General features: G+C 41.0%; 1 protein-coding gene across 5 annotated transcripts in view; it reads left to right on the top strand.

The window, feature by feature from the left end:
• The window catches only part of LOC140199279 (ATP-binding cassette sub-family B member 6-like), a 265,085-nt gene that overhangs the window by 43,511 nt on the left and 201,527 nt on the right, over positions 1 to 20,047 (top strand). For all 5 annotated transcript variants that reach the window (XM_072261069.1, XM_072261072.1, XM_072261067.1 and 2 more), the window contains exon 3: positions 8,872 to 9,009. In XM_072261069.1, coding sequence (XP_072117170.1) covers positions 8,872 to 9,009 — 138 coding nt within the window. The remainder of the gene's footprint in view (positions 1 to 8,871; positions 9,010 to 20,047) is intronic.

Here is a 20,047-nt window from a genome sequence, read left to right as displayed (position 1 = left end):
CCCTTTGTCAGGACTAACTGAAGGAAGAGTGAGTAAGGGATTTGAAAGTTGGAGGGGGAGATCCAAAATGATAGGAGAAGACAAGAGGGGGAGGGATGGAGCCAAGAGCTGGACAGGTGATTGGCAAAAGGGGATACGAGAGGATCATGGGACAGGAGGTCTGGGAAGAAAGACAAGGAGGGGGGGGGGACCCAGAGGATGGACAAGAGGTATATTCAGAGGGACAGAGGGAGAAAAAGGAGAGTGAGAGAAAGAATGTGTGCATAAAAATAAGTAACAGATGGGGTACGAGGGGGAGGTGGGGCCTAGCGGAAGTTAGAGAAGTCAACGTTCATGCCATCAGGTTGGAGGCTACCCAGACGGAATATAAGGTGTTGTTCCTCCAACCTGAGTGTGGCTTCATCTTTACAGTAGAGGAGGCCGTGGATAGACATGTCAGAATGGGAATGGGATGTGGAATTAAAATGTGTGGCCACTGGGAGATCCTGCTTTCTCTGGCGGACAGAGCGTAGATGTTCAGCAAAGCAGTCTCCCAGTCTGCGTCGGGTCTCGCCAATATATAAAAGGCCACATCGGGAGCACCGGATGCAGTATATCACCCCAGTCAACTCACAGGTGAAGTGTTGCCTCACCTGGAAGGACTGTTTGGGGCCCTGAATGGTGGTAAGGGAGGAAGTGTAAGGGCATGTGTAACACTTGTTCCGCTTACACGGATAAGTGCCAGGAGGGAGATCAGTGGGGAGGGATAGGGGGGACGAATGGACAAGGGACTTGTGTAGGGAGCGATCCCTGCGGAATGCGGGTGGGGGGGGAGGGAAAGATGTGCTTAGTGGTGGGATCCCGTTGAAGGTGGCGGAAGTTACGGAGAATAATATGTTGGACCCGGAGGCTGGTGGGGTGGTAGGTGAGGACCAGGGGAACCCTATTCCTAGTGGGGTGGCGGGAGGATGGAGTGAGAGCAGATGTACGTGAAATGGGGGAGATGTGTTTAAGAGCATAGTTGATAGTGGAGGAAGGGAAGCCCCTTTCTTTAAAAAATGAAGACATCTCCCTCGTCCTAGAATGAAAAGCCTCATCCTGAGAGCAGATCCACTGGAGTTGGTGTTGCTTCATTGTGGTGGAGATGCTGTTCATGTTGGCCGCCTCCAGTACACTGGTGTAGTGAGTCTGTCCTGCCAACATATGAAATGAAAACAGATTTCTGTATTGGAAGACTGCCTTGGGCTTGGGAGTATTTTTGGAGAGGGAGACAGGATGAGTAACTTCTGTAGAGTGAGAAACAAAGTTACCTATAATTACCTAGCATATAAAAGCATACATTTCAGGTGAGGGGGGTAATTTCAAAGGAGATATTGGGGCAAGTTCCACCCACACACACACATTATGGTGTAGGCAGAGGAGATTAGTTGGGTTGCCCATTTGATTACTAATTTAATACTTTGGCACAACATTATGGGCTGAAGGGCCTATTCCTGTTCTGTTCGATGTTTTAATAATAACAACACAACAACTTTATTTGTATAGCACCTTTCATACGTTAAGGTTCAGGCTTAAAATGCTTTACGTAGATTGTAAAGATGAATAAATCTATATATTACTAAAACTCTCATGCTCTGCCTGTTTGTGACCTCCAATTAGCGCAAACGGTGCATTACAGCGGCACTCTTTTTTGGCTAAATCGAATTAAAATGTGCTAACTTACAGAATGCAGGCAAAGTTCAGGGTTATATATTTGTATAAAATTGCTCATTTGCAAAAATCAACAGGCTCCCTTTTAACCCGAGAGCCAATCCGCTATCATGGAAATCGGGACGCGACAACCTGACGCATGCGCACAGCCGGCCTCAGCAGCGACACCTACCGGAGCAAAAGGGCAGGGCAGCTCTATTTCGAGGGGTCACATTCTGCTAATCACCATCAGCATGTGCAAGATTGGGACAGATCTAACTGCCACCCATCAATAAGAGATAATTAAATCTTATTGTAATGACGTACTTCGAGACACCCATAAAACCCTTTGCTACAGTCAATGGACAGCGGTGACTATATCACGTTCGCTTAGGAGAGCGCCAACAACATTATCAGCATCCTTTGGTGTTACTGCTTCGTATCTTCTATCCAACATTAGGATTAAAAAAAAATGGTCAGCCTAATTATGTCGCGTGGAAAGGGAAGGGGGACATTATGGTCAAGAGATGACGCCAAACATCGTCGGGAAGTGGCAAGGAGAGGGAGAGAACAAGAATCAGATGAGGCCAGGGCCGCACGACTCCAGGATCAAAGAGTCAGGACGAAAAAAGATGAGAGAAGAAGAGACAGAGGAGGAGAGGCCTGCACGTATCCAGGATCAGAGACAAACAACAAACAGCTGAAGAGGTGGGGGATGAAAGGGCTGCACGTCTCCAGAATGACAACGAGAGGCACAAGGGTGGCAGAGAAACCAGAAATGATGCCATCAAAAGTGTCCTTTGTTAAATGAGGAGCAGCTATATTTGCTTTGCTGTGCGTCGTTCTTCTTTAATAAACTGAGGTTTTCTACTTCAGTTTCCAAAGCAAAGCGATACCGGTAGCATTCAGGAAAATTTAATGTTCCTTCTGGTCACATCAGACTGCACTACCCTTCTCTCAAAGGGTGCCCCAGCGGGTCACCCCGTTGTCTAGTATAGTCATAAAAATATGAGACAAAGTTAAAAGACCAACATTGTATGGAATACAGTGTAATCATATCTGCCAAATTATATAAATGTAATCAATATCAACAGGCATTAAGTAATCCAATAAGTAGGTCTATTAAAAAAAAATTAGGTTTTAAGAAATGTTTTGAAACATTCTACAGTACTAGCCTGACATCAAAAGAGTATTCCAGATTTTTGGTGCATAAGAGTTAATAATATTTATTAATAACTGCACAATACAGTAAACTAAGTGACGATAAATCAAACAGGTTAGCAAGAATTTTATATATATATATATATATATGTGTGTGTGTGTGTGTATATATGTGTGTGTGTATGTGTATATATGTAAGTAAATCAGGAAGTGTAGAAAAATATGTATGAAAAGCCAAGCTTCTTTAAGTCTAGGGGTAAAAAGATACAGTCTTATGATGTTGATTAAACTTCAGTTTAGTTCAGTTTGTGGTATGTAGTTGAATAGCGATAGAGAGAGAGAGTGAATTGAGTCTTCAGGTGAGCTGCTGTTGTCGATTTCCTCGTCCTCCGTAATCCTTCACAAGTCACTGACTGTGACTTAACAAGAAAGGGGACCATACTTCGGTGTGGTTGAGCTGTCTACCCAGGCCAGGGTCGGATACATGGACAACTCCCCATTGGTCTTGCCTTTGAATTTTCACTGGCAGAGCAATTGGGATCAATCCGCCTGATTGATCCTCCAAAACCCACTTTCTCTGCGGGCACAACAATGCTCACTCAGTGTCCAGATCATGTGCTGAGGTCTGTACCATCTGACCTCCTATTTATTTCCCCGTGCTGAGCATCACCTGTCATTCAAAGAGTCTCTCCTTCCTTTGTCTGTAAAGGAATGCGAGCAGGCAACAAGTCCTTGGAAGTAACATCAATAATGTGCTGTTAGTCACCATAGCAACCTTCGAGCTGCTCAGTTTTCATCTCCAAAGTAAAACTCCAAAGTTAACTCCCGTGACAGTCAATCTTTGTCTCTCTCGCTCTCTCTCTTTTCCACACAAACTATCAATGATAAATGACTCTTTCTATCTCTCTTCAAACAGTTAATAGGGGCACTCCTGGATCCCCTCACACTACCAAACTGCATCATCTTTTTATTTTTGTTTAGAGAGATAGTGTGGAACAGGTCCGTCAGGCCTAATGAAATACACTGCCCAGCAACCCAATTATTTAACATTAACCTAATCACAGGACAATTTACAATGACCAATTAACCTACTAACCCACCCATCTTGGAATGTGGGAGGAAACCAGAGCACCTGGAGGAAATCTCAGGGTTCACTGGGAGGAACGTACACATTCCTTACAGATAACATCAGCATTCAACTCCAAACTCTACACGAAGATGTAATAGCATCGCGCTAACTGCTATGCTGACCTGGCACCCTGTATCTTGTCTTTCTCTATGTTTGCCCATTCTGCTAACCTATTTGTATTCCACTGTAATTTATCAATGCCCTTCTTGCTGTTCGCAATCTAGTTAAATTTTATGCGATCTGCAAAAATAGAAACTGTTTTGCTCCAAAAAATTGAGGTCATTATTTAAAAATAAATCCAATAGATCATGAAAATAACAAGGGTGTAATGCTGAGGCTTTATAAGGCATTATTCAGACCATGCTTGGAGTATTGTGAAAAGTTTTAGGCCCCTTATCTAAGAAAAGATGTGTTGAAATTGGAAAGGATCCAGAGGAGGTTCACGAAAATGATTCTGGGAATGAAAGGGTTATTATATGAGGAGCATTTGATGGCTATGGGCCTGTAATCGCTGGAATTCAGAAAACTAGAGGGGCAATTGATCTCATTGCAACTAATCAAATGTTAAAGGCCTTGGTAGAATGGATGTAGAGAGGATGTTTCCTATAGTGGGTAAGTCTAGGATCAGATGACACAGCCTTAGAATAGAGTGATGTCTAGTTAGAACAGAGATGAGGAGGAATTTCTTTAGCCAGAGGAATTCAAAGTGGAGGTTGATAGGTTCTTGATTAGTAAAGGTTCTGGGGAGAAGGCAGATGAATGAGGTTGAGGGAGTTAATGAATCAGCCATGATAGAATAGCAGAACAGACTCAATGGGCTGAATGGCTTAATTCTGTTCTTGTGTCTTATGCTGTTATGACTTAAAAGTAATATATTGGGAAATATGTAATGAAAGGTGACTTGATAGAGATGTGCAAGTTGATAAGTGACATAGATAGAGTAGTGAGCCTGAGACGTTTTCCCGGGGCAGAAATGGCTAATCCAAGGGGACATAACTTTTAAGGTGCTTGGAGGAAAATGTTCGGGGTGGGCATGGTTGTCAGATGTAAGTTCTTTACACAGATAGTAGTGGGTGCATGGATTGCCTGTCAGGAGTGGTGATAGAGACATACATTAGCGACATTTAAGGAACTCTTAGATAGGCATGTGAGTGATAGATTGTGGACTTCAGAAAGGTGCAGGCTGTCCTCTTCCTACTGCATATCAGAGGCTTCTCCTTGGAGAGTCAGGAGCATCACATTTCTTGGGGTGCATATCACAGATGATCGCTCCTGGTCCCTTAACACCGGCTCTTTAGTCAAGAGCGCCTCCACTTCCTGAGGAGATTGAGAGGAGTGAGACTAACCACATTCTGCCATCAAGAGTGTCCTGTACAGCTGTATCACTGTTCAGTATGGGAATTGCAAGGCATCTGACTGTAAGTCCCTGCAACACATTGTGAGGACTGCTGAGAGAATCTTCAGGATCTCTTCTGCTTCCCCCTTCCCCCAGCCAGGACATATACCAGAAGCACTGCGTCACAGAGTCCTCATCATTATCAACTACAGCCACGCCGGTCCCCCCCATCCCCGCCACCACCCATCTGTCTCACAATCTCCTTTACCTCCTATGGCCAGGCAGAAGGTTCCACAACATAAGAACAAGGACTCTTAGGTTGGGTAACTACTTCTTTCCCCAGGCTTTGAGACCTCTGAACACCCTGTTATCACACAGTGTACGTTATTTATGACAGTGCCAGTAGCAGTGTACTGTTGTATATTCAATTGTACATCTACAAAGTACTTTTTTTATTATTTGTTAATATTACTGTGTTAACATTATTTTAATGTGCCGTATGTGGTATATGTACAGTGTTTTACACCTTGGCCCCAGAGAAATTTTGTTTAAATGGTAGTTTGGCTTTTTTGTACCTTTTTAACTATATCCATGAAACTTTAGCTAATTGGGATAGCCGCTGAATTGGGACAAAATGTACTGGTCCTGATGTGTCCCAATTAATCGTAATCCATTGTATATGGTAAATGGTAATAGTTACATAGAAGGGTAAAAGATATATGCAGCATTCTGTAAAAGCCCAGCAAATATTTCTGTATTAGACCATAAGATATAGGAGCAGAAGTAAGCCATTTGGCCCATCGAGTCTGCTGTGCCATTCAATCATGGGCTGATCCAATTCTTCTAGTCATCCCCCACTTCCCTGCTTTCACCCCATACCCTTTGATGCCCTGGCTAATCAAGAACCTATCTAACTTTAAATACACCCAGTGACTTGGCCTCCACTGCTGCTCATGACAACAAATTCCACAGATCTACCACCCTCTGACTAAAGTAATTTCTCTGCATCTCAGTTCTAAAAGGACATCCTTCAATCCTGAAGTCATGCCCTCGTGTCCTAGAATCCCCTACCATAGGAAATAACTTTGCCATATCTAATCTGTTCAGGCCTTTTAACATTCAGAATATTTCTATGAGATACCCCCTCATTCTCCTGAACTCCAGGGAATACAGCCCAAGAGCTGCCAAACGTTCCTCATATGGTAACCCTTTAATTCCTGGAATCATTCTTGTGAATTTTCTCTGAACCCTCTCCAATGTCATTATATTCTTTCTAAAATAAGGAGCCCAAAACTGCACACAATACTCCAAGTGTGATCTCTCTAGTGCCTTACAGAGCCTCAACATCACACCCCGCTCTTATATTCTATACCTCTAGAAATGCATGCCAACATTGCATTTGCCTTCTTCACAACCAACTCAACCTGGAGGTTAACCTTTAGGGTATCTTGCACAAGGACTCCCAAGTCCCTTTGCCTCTCGACATTTTGAATTCTCTCCCCATCTAAATAATAGTCTGCCTGTTTATTTCTTCCACCAAAGTGCATGACCATACACTTTCCAACATTGTATTTCATTTACCACTCCTTTGCCCATTCCCCTAAACTATCTAAGTCTCTCTGCAGGCTCTCTATTTCCTCAACACTACCGGCTCCTCCCCCTATCTTTGTACTATCGGCAAATTTAGCCACAAATCCATTAATGCCATAGTCCAAATCATTGACACACATCATAAAAAGCAGTGGTCCCAACACCGACCCTGGTGGAACTCCACTGGTAACTGGTAGCCAGACAGAATAGGATCCCTTTATTCCCACTCTCTTTTTTCTGCCAACCAGCCAATGCTCCACCCACGCTAGTAACTTCCCTATAATTCCATGGGCTGTTATCTTGCTAAGCAGCCTCATGTGCGGCACCTTGTCAGAGGACTTCTGAAAATCCAAGTACACCAGGTCTACTGCATCTCCTTTGTCTACCCTGCTTGTAATTTCCTCAAAGAATTGCAGTAGGTTTGTCAGGCAGGATTTTCCTTTCAGGAAACCATGCTGGCTTTGGCCTATCTTGTCATGTGCCTCCAGTACTCCGTAACTTCATACCTAACAATCGATTCCAACAACTTTCCAACTACTGATGTCAGGCTAACAGGTCCATAGTTTCCTTTCTGCTGCCTCCCACCCTTCTTAAATAGCGGAGTAACATTTGTAATTTTCCAATCATCCGGTATAATGCCAGAATCTATCGGTTCTTGAAAGATCATCGTTAATGCCTCCGCAATCTCTCCATCTACTTCCTTCAGAACCTGAGGGTGCATTCCGTCAGGTTCAGGAGATTTATCCACCTTCAGACCATTAAGCTTCCTGAGCACCTTCTCAGTCATAATTTTCACTGCACAAACTTCACTTCCCTGACACTCTTGAATGTCCGGTATACTGCAGATGTCTTCCACTGTGAAGACTGATGCAAAATACGCATTCAGTTCCTCTGCCATATCTGTATCTCTCATTATAATATCTCCAGCGTCATTTTGTATTGGTCCTATATCAACCCTTGACTCTCTTTTACCCTTTACATACTTAAAAAAAGCTTTTAGTATCTTCTTTGATATTAGTCACCAGCTTTTCCTTCCGAATGATCTTCTTAGTTTCCTTCTGTAAGTTTTTAAAAGCTCCCCAATCCTCTATCTTCCCACTAGCTCTGGCTTCCTTGTCAGTAATGGTAGTGTTCTTCTTCCCTTTGAAAATTTCTTCTTATTTGGAATATATCTGTCTTGTACTTCCCTCATTTTTCGCAGAAATTCCAGCCATTGCTGCTCTGCTGTCTATTCTGCAAGTGTCCTTTTCCAGTCAACCTCGGCCACTTCCCCTCTTATGCCATTGTAATTTCCTTTATTCCACTGAAATACCAACACATTGGATTTTATTTTTTCCCTCTCAAATTTCAATGTGAACTCGGTCATATTGTGATCACTGTTCCGTAAGGGTTCCTTAACCTTAAGCTCTCTTATCATCTCTGGATCATTGCACAACACCCAATTCAGCACAGCTGATCCCCTAGTGGGCTCAACAACAAGCTGTTCTAAAAAGCTATCCCTTAGACATTCTATGAATTCTCTCTCTTGAGGTCCAGTACTGACCTGGTTTTCCCAATCCACTCTCATGTTAAAATCTCCAATGATTATCATGATATTGACTTTCTCACATGCCTCTTCTATCTCCTACTGTAATTTGTAATCCACATCCTGGCTGCTGTTTGGAGGCCTGTATACAACTGCCATTAGGGTCCTTTTACTCTTGCCATTTCTTAACTCAACCCATAGAGACTCTACACCTCGCAATCCTATGTTATCTCTTTCCAATGATTTAATATTATTTCTTATACACAGAGCCACACCACTCCCTCTGCCTACTAACCTATCTTTCTGATATACCGTATATCCTTGGACATTCAGCTCCCAATGGCAGCCATCCTTTAGCCAAATTTCAGAGATGGCCACAACGTATTGATGTCTGGTTCAGCTGCTGTTGACCATTCTGTTATTATACAATGATTACTACTTGCTATTATTTCTGTTTTCCAGGTACACTTTGGTCTGTGGATGGTGCGATACATCTGTACGTTTCTGTTGTTTATCCTTGGGATAAAAGCCCCTGGTTTGCCTCGAAAACCCTACATGATGATCATTAATGAGGATGAACGAGATGTTGAATGCAGTCAGGTACGTGGATACTTCAAAGGGAGTATGGATTTGTTTTGCAGTTAGTCAAAACCTTGGAACAAAGCAATATGAGGAATAAAAACTGTCTGGATAACCAAAGGGAATCTTCCTCACCTTTCATTAGTCTGAAAAGATGGGATCAGAATTAGGTTTATTATTACTGAAATATGTCAGGAAATTTATTGCTTTGTGGTAGCATTAAGTACAAGGACTAAAATTACTGCAAGTTACTACGATAAAGAAATAGTGCCAAAGATGAATAACGAGGTGGGGTTCATGGACAGCTCAGAAATCTGATGATGGAGGGGAGGAAGGTATTCCTGAAGATTTGAGTGTGGTTTCAGGCTCCTGTACCACCTGCCTGATGGTGTTAACATAGTGCTAGTGAAGAAGAGGGCATGGATCCCAGGTGGTGAGTGTCTTTAAGGATGACTGCTGCCTTCTTGAGGCATTGACTTACGAAGATGTCCTCGATGGTGTGGAGAGTTGTATCTGTGGTGGAGATGAATGAGTCTACAACCCTCTGTAGCTTCTTGCAATCCTATGCATTGGCCCCTCCATACCAAACAGTGATGTAACCAGTCAGAATGCTCTCCATGGTACATCTGTAGAAACTTGCTATTTGCTAGAGTCTTTGGTGACATACCAAATCTCCTCAAAATCCTAATGAAGTAGAGCAGCTGGTCTTCCCTCTTCGTGATTGCACCAATGTGTTGGGGTTGGGATAGATCTTCAGAGATGTTGACGCCCAGGAACTTGAAGCTGCTCACCCTTTCCACTGCTGATCCCTCAATGAGGACTAGTGTATGTTCCCTCGGCTTCCCCTTCCTGAGGTATAATCAATTCCTTGGTTTAATGTCTTGCTGAAGAATTCAGAAGCTGTTTGTCACTACCAAATAATCTTTAGCAGTGGTGTGTTGGGATGTGATGTGGATGAGCAATATCAAGGTGTGACTGTAGAAGTAACTTTGAACTAGAAAACTCCCTTTGAAAATATCAATAACCACCCTTCTTCTAAGATAAATACTGAAATACGAAGCATACAGAGTAGCAACCAGCTTTCAATCATTGACACCTCACGTTTTGCCTGGGTAGTTTAAACCCAATGGTACGAACATTAAACATTCTCCTTTCAGGTAAAGAGCCTTCTGTGCTTTTTTTTTAATCTCCCACCTCCTCACCTCTTGTATTCCAATCCAACCTTCTGGTCCTTTTTATTCCCCCCCACAACCCCTCTTGGTTTCAAAGTTCAACATAAATTTATCAAAGTATGTACTACTATATATACGTATGAAATCCCTTGGTTTCATTGGCTGCGTAAGTCTAGGGAAGACAACCTCCAACCCCGCCAACCTCTTGAGATGGAGGCAGTCTCCCACCCCAAACTCATGTTTGTGTGATGTTCTACCCTGTTATAAATTAGTGCCATGAAATAACATAGTTAAGAAATATGAAATATGCATACGTTTAAAGGAATTTATATTTATGAATCTTAACTTAACTAAAAGGTTAGTAAAGAATAACAAAAAGAAAAGGGCCCATTCTAATTCAACAGTCAGATGTGTACAAGTTGGAGCTCATCTTGAACTTCTCTGTCACTCATGTGCTGGGCCCTCGGTCAGTGTGAATGCCCACACCATCTACTGCATGTCGCTCGCAATCCATCTTGAACAAGCGAGTCTCCCACCAGATCGTATGCTACAACCCATTCTCCCCAGCATCTTCTCTTTTCATCTCCCCCCGAACCAAAAGCCCAAGACCAACCTTATTGTCCCTCACCAAGAAGAACCTCTCGCTGATCGGATGGAACACATTCCACATCATCCCCTATCTTCAACAATAGCCCAAACAAGTTGCTCTTACAGAACTGCCAAAATAAAATACATACAGCATAAAGTGAAATGCCTACAGCATAACAGTAAAAATAAGAACCAGAGCATTACATGTAACCAAATACTACCCTGAGCAAATTTGTACAGATGTGCTGTGGAGCGCATTCTCGCTGATTGCATCACTGCACAGGATTGGAAAAAGCCACAGAAAGTTGTAAACTCAGCCACCTCCATCATGGGCACTAGCCTCCCCAGCATCGAGAACATCTTGAGAACACAATGCCTGAAAATGGTGTCATCCATCATTAGGGAATCCCATCACCCAGAACATGCCCTCTGCTCATTGCTACCATCAAAAGAGAAGTACAGGAGGCTGAAGACACATACTCAATGTTTCATGAACAGCTTCTTCCCCTCCACCATCAGATTTTTTGAATGGACAAAGAACCCATGAATACTACCTCACATTTTTTTTCCTTTTTTTTGCTCTCTTTTTTGCATTACTTTTTATATATATATTGTTGTACTTTATTGTTTTTTAAAATAATGTATATTGACAAGTACTGCTGCTGCAAAACAACACATTTCACGACATATGCCAGTAATATTAAACCTGATTCTGATTCTGAGATTCATTTTCTTGTGGGCATTCACTAAGAAGTACAATACAATCAATGAAAACTATACACAAAGATATAGAATCAATGTGTAAAAGACAAACTGCAAATACAAAAGAAACAAATATCAATAATAAGTAATAAACAATATTGAGAACTAGTTGTAGAGTCCTTGATGGTAAGTCTGTAGGTTGTAGAATCAGTTTTGAGTTGAGATGAGTGAAGTTATCCACACTGGTTCAGGAGCCTGATGGTTGAAGGGTAATAACTGTTCCTGAACCTATTGGTATGGGACCTAAGATACTTCCCAATGGCAGTAATAAGAAGCATGCATGATGGAGGACCCCAATGATGGATGCTGCTTTCTTGAAGCAGCATTCCTTGTGGATGTGCTCAGTGGTGGTGATAGGTTTACTTCACTTATGACCGGATCTCCCCCTCCCTCATCTAATTCTGTCTGCCCTTCACCTCTTCTTTAATTGTCCCATTATCACCTTCCTTACTTATCACTGGTAACCTTTGTGTTCCTACATATCTGCCTCTTAACTCTCTCCACCTTCGCCATCCCCTTCTGGCTCCATCTGGCTTTTGCAGGACTAGTGGTCAGGTGAATGGGTTTGTGTGTTAAGGCCTGAACTATTCACTTGTTAACATTTTAAATAGTTGGATAGAAAGGTACAAATCCTAATTTATCAATCACACAAAAGTAGGCGATTTTTGTACATAGCAGACATAACAGCGAAATACTGGAGATAATTATAGAACTGTAGTGAAAGAACAAAATACCTTTGTTCAATACAGATGGTTCATAGGCTTCGGTAAGACTATAAAACACGAGCAGAATTAGATCATTCAGCACATTGAGTCTGCTCCATTATTCGATCATGGCTGATTTATTTTCCCTCTCAACCCCATTCCCTTTCTTCCCCTGTAACCTTACTAATCAAGAACCTATTAGCTTCCACTTTAAATATACTCAATGACTTGGCCTCCACAGCTGGCTGTGGTAATGAATTCCACAGATTCACCCCTCTCTGACTAACAAAATTCCTCCTCATCTTTGTTCTAAAAGACCATCCTTGTATTCTGAGGACGCGCCCTCTGGTCCTGCTCTTCCACAAGAGGAAACATCCTCTTCACATCCTTTCTATCTGGACCTTTCAATGATTGATAGATTTCAGTGAGATCCCCCTCATTCCTCTGAACTCAGAGGAATGCTGTTCCAAATCCATCAAAAACTCCTCATATATTAACCTTTTCATTCCTGGGTTCATTCTAGTAAATCTCTGGACCTTCTCCACTGCCGGCAAATACTTTCTTTGATAGGAAGCTGAAAACTGCTCACAATACTCCAAGTGCAGGCTGGCCAGTGTCTTACAAAGCCTCAGCTTTACATCCTTGCTTTTAGATTCTTTTCCTCTTGAAATGTATGCTAACATTGCATTTGCTTCAGTGTTGGTTTGTATATTATCTAGAAACAACAACTTTAATCTCGCATCCTCTCAAACATTCAGGTTTCATAATTCCGTCAGTTACATTGTTAGACTTAACAACTCAACTTTAGGGATATCGCTTATTGCAAGTATTTTCTAGGCTGCAATAACTCATAGCAACTCTATACAAAATACTACATCTTGAACATGTTATGTTGCATACATGGGACATGATTGGTTAAATTTCACCCGATAAACGGGTTGTGGTGTTCTATACTTCTAGGTTTATACTGTACCACAGTCCAGAAACAGGCCATTCAGCCCATCAAGTCCATGCCAAACTGCTATTCTTCCAAATCCTATTGACCTGCACATTGACCATAATCCTCCTTACCCCTTCCATACATGTACTTACCCATACTTCTCGTTAATTTTGCAATTGAACCTGCATCCACCACTTCTGCTTTCAGCTTGTTGATCACTCTCACCACCCTTTGAGTGACGAGGATCTCCCTTATGTTCCCCTTCAATATTCCACTCTTAACCTATGACCTCTTCTAGTCTCACTGAACCTCAGTGGAAAAAGCCTGCATGTATTTACCCTATCTGTGCCCCTCATAATTTTGTATACCTCTATCATATCTCCCCTCATTCTGCTACGTTCCAGAGAATAAAATCCTAACCTATTCAACCTTTCCCTATAATTCAATTACTAGCAGCATCCTTGTAATTTTTTTCAGCACTCCTTTCAATCCTATTGAGTTCTTTCCTGTTGGTAGGTGACTGGAACTGCACATATTGCTCTAAATTTGGCCTCACCAATGTCCTATACAACTTCAACATAACATAAGAATTTCTGTACACAGTGCTCTCATTTATGAAGGCTATTGTGCCAAAAGATCTCTTTACACCCCTACCCATGTTGGTCCTACCGAAGTGCAACACCTCACTTGTCTGCATTAAATTCCATCTGCCATTTTTCCAGCTGGTCCAGATCTCGCTGCAAGCTTTTGATAGCCTTCCTCACTGTCACTATGCTCCCAGTCTTGGTGTCCTCCGCAAATGCTGATCCAGCTTACCACATTATCATCCAAATCATTAATATAAATGACAAACAGATGATGTAGACAAAACAAATGACAAACAAGACCTTGTGAAGACATTGTTAAGGTTTATACACAGTTTAGTTTTAGTTTTGTGCCTGTGGTAGTAGTCCAGGTTACAGAAGGTACCCAGTGATTGAGTTTTGTGTCAGATTTGAGCTCTTGATCTACAAACACCTTTTTCCTCACCAACCACAGGTTGTCTTGATGCATTGAAGGTGATGGTGAATTTAAACTGATGTCTGACTTTGGGAGGGTTGGCTCTTGGGTTTGAGAAGTAGTCCCTGTTTATCATGGGGACTACTAGTTGGTAAAGGACCATAAAAATGAAAGATTCTGCAGATGCTGGAAATCTTGAGCAAAACTAAAGTTCAAATTTCAATTCCAATGTCATCTGTAAGGGTTCTGTACATCCACACGGTGGAATGTGTGGGTCTTCTCTGGGTCCTCTGATTTCATAGAAACATAGAAATCTACAGCACATTACAGGCCTTTTGGCCCACAATGTTGTGCCGACCATGTAACCTAGTGCGGTCTGACCAATGACTTACAAAGCTTCAACATTACAGCTTTGCTTTGATATTCTGGTCCTCTTGAATTGAATCTTAACATTGAATTTTAACATTGAATTTTCCTTTCTTACTACCAACACCAATGTGCTGTTTGTTATAAGACTTCATCCCCTTACAAAAATAGACTTGCAGTCCGTTTGTCCTCCTAATTACGTGTTACCTTTTGAATAATCTGATAAATTGACGTGTACTGGTTTGCAAAGAAAGTTTTCCACTGTATCTCGGTACAAGTGACATGTACATTGACATTCCAGTTCCACTTCCGAAACTGAGAACAGTTTGTTCTTTCAAATGCTTGTAAAACAAATTGTTTACTGGTTTGAATAGGGGCAGAAACGAACATTATTTTTCAATTTTGTCCCTAAATATTTGATTTATTTTAATAGTATTGATTGAGGGATAAACATTAAGATATTGGAGTGAACCACCCTGTTCCTTTCCAGAGAATCTTTTGCAAAACAAGCCTCAATTCAACATTTCATTTAAACTCTCAGTGCCACTATGTGACTGTCATCCTGGATTATGGTCGAGTCTGTGGAATAAGGCTTGAAATTACAACATTCAGGGCAATACTTAGTGAAACATGAGTGATACTAAAATGTTAAAATGGTTTAATTTGATTTTTAAAAATTTCCCTTTATTGATAGTTTATTTGCTGAAACTACTTGAACTGCTTCTGAGTACGGTAGCAAATCTCATTAGTAAATAAAAAAGAAACAAGCTGCAGATGCTGGAAATCCGAGTAAAAGGTAAATTACTCAAAGCACTCGGTGATTTAGACAGTATTTGCTGGCACTATTTAGATGGTTGCAAGAAGATGTGATGGCACTTTAGGATACAGTGCCAGTAATCACCAATTGATGTTGGATTCCCTCTGCAGTCTGTAAAGACTTTGTCTGCACTCCCTTTGACTGTGTGGATTTCCTCCGGGTGCTCCAGTTTCCTCCCACATTCCAAAGACTTAGGGTTATGTTTAGCATTAGTAAGTTGTGGGCATGCTATGTTTGCAGCAGAATTGTGCAAACATATAGGGTGCCCCTAGGCTAATACTCGCTGATTTGATTTGATTTGACGCCGCATTTCACTGTAAGTTTTGATATGCATGTGACAAATAAAGCTAATTTTTAATCTTTTTAATCAATGATAATCTCTGCTCAATATTACCATGGGACGTAAGAAAATTGTTTAGAAGATTATTGCCAATTTGGGCATACTCTCAGAAAGGTTTGCAGTTTCTGCTCTGAGCTGAGCTCTTTTCAAAATAAAAGTTTAAATGAAACAGTTTGGAAAAGTCAAATTGTAAGGTTTGTCTTGTAACCACTGAGACAGATTGTGGAATAGGGAGGGCTGTTGTTGGTCAGCCTTTCTTGTTACTTTTGCACCAAATAATACAGTTAGCTTTTTAATTTATTTTCTCTTCCTCCTGACATTTGGTCTTTTAGCACAGGGAAAGCTGTGCTGCCTGAAGTCATTTCGTAAAGGAAGTGGACGAAAAGGTAGGGTAGTGTAGTAGTTAGCATAACCCTAATGCAATGCCAGTGATCAGAGTTCAATTTCTGCTACTTTCTATGAAGAATTTGCACGTTCTCACTGTGGTCACATGGGTGAGTTTCCTCCCACATTCCAAAGATACTGTATTTGGGTTAGCTTTCATAAGTTGTGAGCACTGAAAGTATGGAAACACTTGTGAGCTTCCCCTGGCTAGTTCTTGGAATGTGTTGGTCCTTGGTGCAAAATGCCACATTTCACTGTATGCTTTGATGTAAATGTGACAATAAAGCTAATCTGATCAAAGCATTCAGGCTGAGGAAAGTTGTAGAGGTAGACTTCCAGGTACCAAGTGTGAGTATTCAGTATCAAAATTCTAGCAAACAGAGAAATTCCACCACCTATATCAAAAGCATAAATATAAGGAGACAAAACAAAGAAAACGCTTTGAGTTTTGCACATAGCCTAAGAAATAAATTGTCCAAAATTGCAAGCATCTATATCAATGTTTAGCAATGTCTAAATCCCTCTGCTCATCAAGACTTTTAAAATTCTTGCCCTTAATAGTGTATTGTCTCTTTACATTTTCAGAATTATCCTTGATTCAGATTTCCAACATCTATTGAGTTCCGTCTTTGAGTCCAATATGTTCTATTGATTTTCATACTCCTGGTCTTCCCTCATTCTATCATGAACAGCAACTTCCCTTCAACATTCAGTTTTTGAACCAAATGGCAAAACACTAATCTCTACACTTTGATAACTTTGCACTAAAATTAACTATTTTTGTTCTAATTGTAATTAAACTGTATTGTAAATAAGTTTTTCATTGCATCTGTACTTGTGCATTTGACAATGAACATGCCTTTGAAATTGATCACTGGCCAGAATGCTCTCCATTCTTCAGAGTATTTCCAGCATGCCACTTTTGATATCATGCAAAACCAATCTTGCAGCAAGAGAATTTCGAAGAGAGCAAAGCTGACTAAGAGCAGAACTCTGCCTACTTTAAAATAAATGAGTTTACGAATAATTACAGCAAGGTAAAGGTTTCTCATAGCTGAAGTGAGACCTGCTTTTCTAATGCAGTAAGATTGTTAACAAAAAATGCTGTCTTATAAAAATTAAGATAGTGAAGAGCTGGCATATCAAGATAATTGAATTCCTTAACCCTCATATTTTTCCCTTTCATTACTTTCCTACATAGAGCTTAAACACCAAAATAAGATGTTTTGCCCAATGGGAACTATGCTGGCATAGGTCTAACTTCAACTACTTCCATTCTACTTTATTGAATCCTATCATCATATTTTTTTTATTCTGATCGCTATGTAGCATACATTCCTCTCAACCATTCTTTATTAAGGACAAAAAATATTGGTGTTGAGACACAGTTTTCACTCTTGAGTAACAGCTTTGTTTATTTTCTTCTTGCGGTTGCATCTACACTTGCATAATTTAAGAATTGCCGTTTCTATTTCTTTCCATGTCCTTCACCCTTTATTCATTTTTTTAGAGATACAGCATGGTATCAGGTCCTTCCGGCCCAGTGAGCCCTCACTGCCCAATTAAACCTATGTGACCAATTAACCAATAAATAATTCATATGCCTTTGGAATCTGGGAGGAAACCCACGCGGTCAGGGGAGAACATACAAACTCCAGTTAGCAGCGGGAATTGAATCTGGGTTGCTGGTGCTGTAATAGCATTATGGCAACTGTACTGCTTGTACTCCTCACCAAGTTCATTGCTTCCTGAAAGTGGCTACACAGGTGGATCTAGTGATTAAGGCGGCTTAGGGATGCTTCCCTTTATTAATCAAGGCATTGAATTGAAAAGTCAGGAAGCTATGTTGCAGCTTTATCAAACTCTTAGGTTGTATCTGGAGTATTATAGTCGCATCATTATAGGAAGGGTGTCACTGATGAAGGTGATCTTTTACCTGAGAGTCATTTTTTTTCTTCAGTGTCCCCTTTGATTTTCTTTAACATCCAGTATTCCTGTCTTCAACATGCTCAGTATTTAGTTTTATTCTAGCTTTATGAAACTAGTTATGTCGTATCTGAAGTATTGCGTACAGTTCTGGTCACCCCAGATAGGAAGGATGTCAAGGGTTTGGGAAGGGTCCAGAAGTAGTTTTCCAGGATTTGTGTTTATCTTCCCTTCTACCCTTATATCATGTCAGTGCTACAAAAAATGCATGGCCATGTTAAATGATGATTAGTCTAAATGCCTCTGTTTTAGGCCTCCCTCTCTTCAGCTGTTCTAATGACATCAATGGAATGGTCAGGTCATCACATTGTCATTAGGCTTTCTGTTCATTTTACTGGTGGAGGATTGGTAAACTTGGTTGATCCAGAACTGTCCAGCCCCACAAAGCACTTTTTTTTCCAACTGAGTATGCAGAAGTACTGGTAGTCAGCTGACATTTTGCTTTCCCACAGTTGTGCCTCAGACACTATAGGATTTTCGGCTGAAGTGAACAACGTCTTCTCTCTGAGAGCAATTTCCCGTTCACAACATCACAACTGAGGGCAGAAACTTCTCCATGTCCAATGTGTAAGGGAAATCAAAGGAGATATAAAAACAAAAGAGGCCGTATAATATAGCAAAAATTAGTGGAACATTAGAGGATTGGGAAGCTTTTAAAAACCAATAGAAGGCAACTGAAGGCAAAAGAAGAGAAAAGATAGAAAAATGAAGGTAAGCTCGCAAATGATATGAAAGGGGATACCTAAAGTTTTTTTCAGATACATAAAAAGTAAAAAAAAAAAAGGGTGGAAGTGGATGTCAGACTGCTAGAAAATGTACTGATGAGGTAGTAATGCGGGCAAAGAAATGGCAGATGATCTTAAATATTTTGTGTTGGTCTTCACAGTAGAAGATACTAGCAGTATGTCAGAAATTCAAGAGTGTCAGAGGGCAGTAGTGAGTGCAGTTGCTATTACCAAGGAGAAGGTGCTTGGGAAGCTGAAAGGTCTGAAGGTAGGTAAGTCACCTGGACCAGATGGTGTACACCCTAGGGTTCTGAAAGAGATAATGTTCTTTCAAGAATCAATAGATTCTGGAATGGTTCCAGAGGAATGGAAAATTGCAAATGAAAACTCCACTCTTTAAGAAGGAAGGGAAGTGGAAGAAAGGAAATTGTAAGTCAGTTAGCTTGACTTCAAGGTTGGGAAGATGTTGGAGTCCATTATTAATGATGAGATTTCAGGGTAGTTAGAGGCACATGATAATATAGGCTAAAGTCAGCATTGTTTCCTTATGGGGAAATCTTGTCTGGCAAATCTGTTGGAATTCTTTGAAGAAGTAATAGGCAGGATAGACAAGAGTCAATGGATGTTGTTTACTCAGATTTTCAGAAGGCCTTTGATAGGGTTTTGCACAAGAGAGCTCATGGTATGGCAGGAAAGATGCTAGCATGGATAGAAGATTGCCTGAATAACCGGAGGCAAAGAGTGAGAATAGAGGGGATCTTTTCTGGTTGTCTGCATGTGACTAGTGCTCTGCAGGGCTCAGTGTTGGGACCACTTCTTTTCACGCTATATGTCAATGATTTAGACAACGGAAATGATGGCCTTGTGGTCGAGTTTGCAGACAATTCAAAGATGGGTGGAAGGGCAGGTAGTGTTGAGAAAGCAGGGAGTTTGCAGGAGGACTTTGATTTGGAGAATGAGCACAGAAGTGGCAAATAGGATATAGTGTAGAGAAGCATATGGTCGTCCACTTTGATAGAAGGAATAAAGGCATAGACTATTTTCTAAATGTGGAGAAAATTCAAGAATCAGAGGTGCAAAGGGACTTTGAAGTCCTTGTGCAGGATTCCCTAAAGGTTAGTTTGCAAATTGAGATGGTGGTAAGGAAGGCAAATGCAATGTTAGCATTCATTTTGAGAGGACTAGAATATCAAAACAAAGATGTGGTGCTAAGCCTTTATAAGACATTGGTCAGACCACACTTAGATTATTGTGAGCATTTTTGGGTCCCTTACCA

The sequence above is a fragment of the Mobula birostris genome, chromosome 6 (genome assembly GCF_030028105.1).
Source record: "Mobula birostris isolate sMobBir1 chromosome 6, sMobBir1.hap1, whole genome shotgun sequence".
NCBI classification, from domain to species: domain Eukaryota; kingdom Metazoa; phylum Chordata; class Chondrichthyes; order Myliobatiformes; family Myliobatidae; genus Mobula; species Mobula birostris.
The sequence above is the reverse complement of the archived record's forward strand: the minus strand, read 5'-3'. Positions and strand labels throughout refer to the sequence as shown.